The sequence below is a fragment of the Borostomias antarcticus genome (genome assembly GCF_949987555.1).
Source record: "Borostomias antarcticus genome assembly, chromosome: 23".
NCBI lineage: Eukaryota > Metazoa > Chordata > Actinopteri > Stomiiformes > Stomiidae > Borostomias > Borostomias antarcticus.
The window spans coordinates 1,923,100-1,931,302 of NC_140256.1; the positions used below are offsets into that span (position 1 = coordinate 1,923,100).

General features: G+C 45.7%; 1 protein-coding gene across 1 annotated transcript; it reads right to left on the reverse strand.

The window, feature by feature from the left end:
- Nucleotides 1–1,155: 1,155 nt before the first annotated feature.
- Nucleotides 1,156–7,398, reverse strand: ido1 (indoleamine 2,3-dioxygenase 1). The gene is made up of 10 exons (XM_084457117.1): nucleotides 7,137–7,398; nucleotides 6,509–6,604; nucleotides 6,245–6,364; nucleotides 5,380–5,498; nucleotides 5,240–5,254; nucleotides 4,174–4,273; nucleotides 3,736–3,853; nucleotides 3,596–3,647; nucleotides 2,790–2,938; nucleotides 1,156–2,386 (listed from the first exon to the last, which is right to left on the reverse strand). The coding sequence occupies exons 1-10, from the start codon at nucleotides 7,227–7,229 to the stop codon at nucleotides 1,971–1,973; spliced, it is 1,278 nt and encodes a 425-aa protein (XP_084313243.1). The 5' UTR covers nucleotides 7,230–7,398; the 3' UTR covers nucleotides 1,156–1,970.
- Between the last annotated feature and the right edge of the window lie 805 nt (nucleotides 7,399–8,203).

The following is an 8,203-nucleotide window of genomic DNA, read 5'->3' on the forward strand; positions in this document are numbered from 1 at the left end:
CGCACATTACAGATTTAAAGGTTTATGGCTTTCAGCAGACAAGTGATTGATTACCGGATTAAGGAAAGAGCATTGTTCCTCTTCGATTGATTTGCAAAAGAGATTTGTACTAATGATTTTCCATATCTATGACATAACCATTCACCCTCGTTCGGCGCGCTCATGTCGAACGGATGACTGCGTGAGGGATGAGGTCAGAGGGTGTGTGTTTGTGTGTCACGTCCTTCTGAAACCAGCCACTGTTGTAAGATCCTGTGAACGGAGAAGGTTCTCAGCCAGGCCTCACAAAGAACACACATCCTTAGAGATGGGCTGTGTTTACCTCCAGGTTGTCAGGGACTCCTCCGCAATCAGCCAATAAGGAAGAGGATTATTTGCTTTGGCCACAGACGAGGGCCCTAATCAGATCATTGTGACATGTGAGTGGAGTGTTTAGTCCATGTCGCCACTGAACTCTACCTCCCTCCCTGTCGCCACTTGACGTGTTCCACACACACTCTCAGATTGCAAAAGATGAGTGAGTTACAGTTTACATGTGGATTGGATCACTGATGGCTTAAACGAATAGCTTGATAATTCTCCTACAGTAACAGAATATTAATAACTGAATATTTGACTGTAGTATATTATTTGACCGAACTCATTTCCACTTAGTCTAGCTTTTTTATTTTTATAATTTAATTTTATTGTATGTATTTTATTGTGCTATGGACCTCCCTTTGGGCTGTGTCTGAAATAAAGTTTGAATTGAATTATTTTTTTATAAACTACAGTACAATAAGATGTCTTTGGGCCTCACATTTCCTTTTTTGTCCCCGTGTGTGAATACAGAATAATGAAATCCCACTTTGTTTCCCAGTTCCTGTTGAGTTTTTGCATGTCCACAGAGTATGTGGGAAGAGGGCGAGTGAGATGGATTGCTCAGATTTGTGGAATTGGATTTCCATGGCAGATTGCCACCCCATCGTTCTTATCTGATCGTGTGCAAGGCTGTTATTGTAATGAAACGCCAACGGAGCGAAGCCAAGAAAGGTGAAGATGATACGGCGCAGGCCATTCATGGCACAATCCCTCTCTTTATTTCTCTGGGGTTTCCATGTTCCGCGGCCGCTCCAGGAAGTGCTGGGGGGGTGAGGGGTGGGTGGGAGCTGGGGGGGGGTCAGGACAGAGGGGGAACACCGCTGGATAATCACAGCACTGTGTTCTGATGGACACACAGTAGTTACAGTAGCTGGTGACTTTTGAGAAAGTTCCAGGTTAAGTGAAGAGTGGACCGTCCGTAAACCTCCATGGTGCCAAGGCATGCCTCCCCTTAGCATGATGCAGCCTCTTCTGCCTTGCTCAACGAGCCATGCCGAACTCTTCACTGCCCACCTCTGGCATCCTTGGGTACTGCAGCTTATATCGGACACCTTGGGTCTCTGAATTTTCCTGAGGATTTATTGAATTGTCAGGGATGTGTGAGTCTTCAAACTAACTAGTCTTCAACTACAGAACTTGAGACATACTGTATTTTGAGTGTTTGGTGTTATTGTGCGCCGCCATAATCCTACTCATCCGACAAAGCCTATTGTTATAATGTTATCAACTCCACAATGTAGCCCGATGCTTCGTTCCAATCAGTGTCTTCATTGTTGGCTCTAAACTGTCCTTTACTAAAAATAAGCCCCTGAGAATCCCAGAGAGTTTCCTGACCTGCCAAAATGTCATCCAGGAATGGTGGAATGTCCTGTATGGACACAGTTGGTCTGCACATTTTTTGCGTTCTACTTGAGATTAAATGAAAAGATTGGTTTGGAAACTAATACTGATGGTTTCAATTATGGTTTGGACTGAATGACTTGCGTCTCTCTTACAGAGCATGTTAATAAGACTTTTTTTTTTACCTTTAATTCTCAGAAAAGGCGTTTATTAAAGATACACATGCCTCTGTATGAGATGCTTGTTGTGCTGTGTGGTCAGTGAAGAGGTCACGTTAACTGCGGGTCACCCTTTGGGCTGTGAGTGCTGTTGTTGTTGACCGTCAGGGCGACGTCCCTAGTACGGTCTCTCACAGTCTTTAGGAAGCTCATGATCCCCGAGCCCCCCGTGCCCCTCTCCTCCAGCGCCGTGGGCGCCCTGCTGACAGCGTCCTCCTCTGACCCCTGACCCTGGGCGCGGAGCTGACGCGCTCGGGCGGCGGGCACGGTGATGAAGCGGCTGACCACGGTGATGTGGTAGGTCCGCAGGGCCAGCAGGCTGGCCACGCAGCGCTGGAAGGCCTGGGTCAGGGGCTCGCTAGCCCGCTCCTGGGTGAAGCTTCGTAGGGACGGCTGCAGAGAGATGTCCTGGATGAGACGCCTGTGACCGGGGGGCATGTAGCTCCTCATACGCATCAGAAAGGCACCTACAAGGAAGTAACACAAGATCCAAGCATTTCTTTCACTCTCAATGTCAGTATTGCAAACCAGATAGCAAGCGGATCTGGACCATATACAGGCCAGATCTGACCCTTGTGGCTTAGTTCCGGCCCATATATGGCCCAGAATCATTACACATCCGCTTGCTATCTGGGGAATGTGTCTCCCAGTGGTGCATGTCTGTAGAGCAACTCTAGCACTGTACATTATGTACATTATGTAGCTACATCTGTATCACACTCTCTTCGCTCTTCATTCCCAAACCTGCACAGCTGTGACAACGATTGGACATTTCTGATAGCAAACACCTGCTAAGATCGGCAGTCTTAACATAGTCCGTCTGTAGTAGTCGAGTACAGTGAGTTACAGTGAGGGAATGGGCTCTCTTACCACTGTTCGCCTCATGCTTGACCCCCAGCAGCTCATCGAAGCAGTGTAGCAGGCTGCTCTGGGCAGCGCTGCCCCCAGAGAACTCCATGGGTTGTGGCCGGACGCCCTCGTACACCAGCCCCTCTGGCATGGAGGGGTTGTCTCTCCACCTAACCCCAGCACAAGCACACAGCACACATACGGGCTCAATACAAGCACTATTCATTCAAATGCAGGGGTGAAAATTAACTTTTTGGCTCACGGTGAGTCACCTGCCAAGGGGACTATAGATGAAAAAATCTACCAGCCAAGTTTTTTTTTTTTTTTCAGATAGCCTTCCGAAAATTTGTCGCCAATTGGAAATTTTACCTGCATTTGGCCGGTGGCAGGTGTTAATTTTCAGCCCTGTTCAAATGGCATCCATTTTTGTTCTGTTTACAAAATCAATTAACATGATTTAGTTAATACAACTGGCATTACTGCTATAGAGAGCAACCTACTGTATTAAAGCTGCATTCATTGATTTTATTTCACCACTAGAGGGCAGTAAGGGACTCAGGCAAACTTGTTTACAAACCAACGGCGAAAACAAATGGCCAGAGCTATATTCAAGGCACTGGGGGCGGAGCAAAGGCACAGGCCGACTAATTGACAACACAGGCAGAAATGCCGGAATAATAGCAGCCAGGCGACCGGTAGGGGTGAGTCACTGGAACAGCACGCAATAGGACGCTATGGAATGGCCCAATCAGATATCAGGTGGTTTCAACTAGTTTTGACAATATGGATAAAATCAATGAATGCAGCTTTAAGTGTTCAACACCTACCCAGACAAATAGATCCTCATGATGCCGTAGAAGACTGAGGGCTGTACATACTCTGGGAACAACACATTACAACGCAGGTCAGCTGTGGTGGGCAGATACTGCATGTGTAGAGCGAAACATGGATGTGTGGCACTTCCTACCATGCATCAGTTTGAGGGCATCGGTCATGCCTTGCATGGCCTGGCTGATTTCCTCGAGTGCTTTGGTCACAGCGTCAACATCCCCATGCCGGACGCCATTGATCACACTGGGAATACTCTAGAACACAGAATCAGATTCACTGGCATCTTCTGAAACACCGATGTCAAGGCGTCATTCATGCCCCAAACCTCGGCACCCGAGACTAGTTACTGTAGCTATAATCTGATGCACTTCAAACTTCTGTCTTGTCAGAACAGAAACTTCTGTTCAAAATTCAAACTTCTTTATCAGTCAACAACTGGAAGAATAAAAACGTCTTACAGATGTTCCTAGAAGTGTGACTCTTTATAAAACGATTCCTATTTCTATTCCTTACAGATGTTTGTTCCTAGAAGTGTGACTCTTATAAAACGGTATATTTCTGAAACAACCGTCACCTTCAGCGCTGGAACGGCCGCCAGCTCCACCAGCAGAGTGACCATGAAGAACCCTCGGACGCTGTCCCCTCCGGGCAGGGTCAGCAGCAGCTCCAGGTTCCTCCGAGGGGGATAGCAACACCACCATTAAACAGTAAACGGACTGCACTTATATAGCGCTTTTCCACCTTGGCGGCACTCAAAGCGCTTTACAATGGCCTCTCATTCACCCATTCACACACCCATTCACACACCAATGGCGGTAGCTGCCATGCAAGGTGCTAACCTGCTCATTGGGAGCAATTTGGGGTTAGGTGTCTTGCTCAAGGACACTTCGACATGTGGACAGTCAGAGCTGGGATTCGAACCGCTGACCCTTCGATCATTGAACGACCCGCTCTACCAACTGAGTTACAGTCGCCCCTTAACCCTGCCTCTCTTGCTACTGGGAACACATCACAACTAACCAAAACATGGAACCAAACTATCCTTTTGCATTTATGAAGCGCTAATGACTGACTGCACTGCATCGTTGACAATCCTAGAGACAGCTTCCAGGAATCAATTCAAGGTTCAAGTTTCAAGGTTCAAGTGTCTCAACTGTTAATGTTGCCGGCTCACTAGAGCTGTTTCAAACAGGGACTGCGAGGTTCCCCTCAGGGAAAAGTTTTTCTGCCAAAACATCTTGTCCTTCAAAGTGAGGGCAGTATGGAATAGCCTGCCCTTATCTATAAGGGAATGTCCCACTCTGGCCACCGTCAAGGTCCACCTGAAGGTGTGGCTCACAGCTAACCAATCTTGCAATCATGTTTAACCAGATTAATGTATGTTTTAACATGATGCTCTGTACTTTAGTTTAATTATGTTTTTATTTCTCTCTGCTTCTTGTGTTTTTGTAGCATGTCTTTACTTTCTGTGTATTATGTAACATCAACCTGCCTACATGGACTACAGATGGAAATTAGCCCCCGGGCTACAATCTGGCATATTTACATCTACTGCTGTGCATGTTCATTAATATGCACTGTCCTGAGTTTCTAAATAAATGAATAAAATAAAAATAAAATAAATAAACGGAGATACTTACTCCATGTCAAATGGTCTGGTGTGTGAGATGAGGTTGTGGACATGGAAAAGAAACATGACAAAGAGCACTGCTTAGACGTGCGTGCAGGAAGGGGATACGGAGGACAGTAGTGGTCTGCTGGGTCAGGAAGTCTCTCTTACCCCTCTGCATCCTTCTTCCTCCAGTTAGCCAGGACTGCGTCTGCATGTGTGAGGATGGGGGGCAGTCCTAGACGCTCAGACACCTCCCAGTACGGAACCGCCAGGTTACGGGGAAGCACCTTGGGGGAAATTTGATGCGATGTAAAGATTGTTTAGCCGGTCTAAGCCACTGTGGCCTCCTATCTTAAATCAGAATGTCATATTCTGACTTTTGAAGTGCTTTAAAGCTACATGAGATATCGCGGCACTTTGGCGCCCCCTCTGGTCGTGATAAAATCGGCATGGTGTTTTATGAACCACACTTCCCACAATTCCCCACTCACTCGCTGTGATGATGGGAAATAAATTATGATTACAAACGTGCGTGGAGCAGTCTGGATTGGAAGATTGTAGCTACTTCAATGGACTTTCTGGAAGGATGGCTTCAATGCAGGTAAATGTCTAATTTCTTTTATGTGCATGTAGATAAATTTGCGATGAAAAGTGTTTGTTGTCTTCCTGATATTGTGACACTCAAAACGTGTCACTTCCGTTTCCACTACTAGATTTCCCGCCAGTGTACTAGCCAGTACACTGAGATTCTAAAATAATAAATTCACAGGGTCTCATGCAGTCACAGGGTCTCATGCAGTCTCATGTCACGAAAACTATTTTTGGGGTCTTGCTAATGCCAATTCATAAACTAATAGCAAGTAAAGGTGAATATTGAACTTTAAAAAAAACGTATCTCATTGAGCTTTAAAAGTCATTGAAACTCTCAGAACTTTTGAAATGATTTTGAACTAATCTTGTTTTCAAAAGGAAAAGTGACAAAAGCCTACTGCTCTCTCATGGTCATTCATAACAGGCATGGATGTAGAGAAACCTTGACCGTGTCATTCTCTCCTTCCTGCCACACGTAGCCCATGGTCATGACACTGAGGGCCAGGTGGGCCAGTCGCAGCTCCCTGTGGCTCTCCAGGAACCGGGGACTCAACATGGGCATCTGGAAGACGAGGTGAACAACTCACATGACATCAGAAGATCTACATTTCACACATAATGTTATATCCGCTGTTTGCTTTCTCACGACCCAAGCTTGAACCCAAACAGGTTGTTTGGCTGGATAGAAAGAGTGGCTAAGGGATACCTTGGTAATCTGGGAGCGGAGCGTATGAGAGGATATGAGCTCGCTGACGTGCTGAGAAACATCCATCCATGGCTGATAGTACGGTGGCAACTCTGCCTTCAGGGTAGGAAGTTACACCATGTCAAGTGTACAAAGTACAGAATTACAGCTCATCGAATAGTTCCTGAGAACACAAAACATCTTGCCATTTCATCATAACACCTGATACCACTCTAAAAGGTTAAAGTTCACTAGCCTAGTAAACATGAAGGATGTGAATGTATTGAAGCATGTAAAGTATCTACCTTGTTTGAGGTAAACACCACATTCAGAATCAGTTGAATTCTGAACTTTAAAGTATTTTGCAGTAAACTATAAGTGTGTTTAAACCGAGTAAGCCATTAAACTGAGTAAACCATTTACTCTGTCTAACCTAAGCTTCAGTGTCGGTTACAAAATCTAGTGAATCTAGTATTATTCACCGATTCTTTCCACATTATACTGTATTTGTCTAGAAATAATTCTCACTGCAATTAATGTTTTTATATTAAACAAACAGCACATTTGTGCTGTGCAACGTGATTGATAAGATGTAAACAGACAGTGGTTTAGTGGTGTCCTGTGTGTATCTTCAAGGCCTTTTACCTACCAGAGGTTGAGGGAGGATGAAGCCCAGGTCCTCTGAGACGTGGTAGGGTTCCAGAGAGAACGCCGTCTCTGGGTCCGGGTCAGTAGAGGCCATGGAGGCTAGAAGTGAGGCCCTTTGACTGCAGTGATCCTCAGGCTGTCTGGGTGATCTAACAAGTCAGGAGTGTTAAGAGACCAGCACAGAGTTCACTCTCAAATCATTATCAACAAAGCTGTAGTTGCGCAATGCTCTTCCACTAGACACTAGCGGAGTATTTCACAGACAAGGAAAGGGCATAGTCTTGTGACCTGGTTTAAAGAGGTCCCATTAGCTCTGTACATGCAAGTACATGCCGACAGTTACAGTGAACAGAGTTTAATGAGTGAGGTAGATCAATGTGGCAGCCTCATCTAGTGGAAGAGACAACATATTACACGTAGGCCTACATATCATGATTCATTCGTTTCTCTCTAGCATCTCTGTGACACAATTTATGATTTGATAATTTAATTCAGATTAATACTTAGTTAATAACTATTAATATCTCTTTCAACCCAATTGGAGAATAGCCTATAGATCAATCAAATTGGATCCTGCGGCATCTTTCAAATGAGGTATTGTGGGTTCTGGGTGGTTAAGGGAGGGAGGCGGGGCAAGCCTAAGCCTGGCTACTGCTGTGACATCTGCAGAAGGTCAAAGAGAAGAGGGGGTGTTTAGTCCATCTAAAGACACCAACAGAAGTGTGTCTACTGTTCTGCTCTCAGTATGAGAAGAGAGACCAGCAGTCAGGTGACTCGAGAGATACTGTCACGTTAACTGAAAAGTAAAGGTGTAGGGTCTGTTTCTCTGGTCCTCTGCTGGGCAGCCAACTCAGGATATTCCTCTCAGACATCTGCAGCCTCATGGCAACGGGAGGTATCCTGGCAATGGAGGAGCAACGGGAGGTATCCTGGCAATGGTTGCCGGGAGACGAGTCACATCCTTCATATCACTCAGAATCTCCTCCAGCTGTTTCAGCGCTGAGGGGAGGAGGAAGACGGAGAGAAACGAGAAAAGAGGATGATAGTTTGCCAAAAATGTTGGATGGA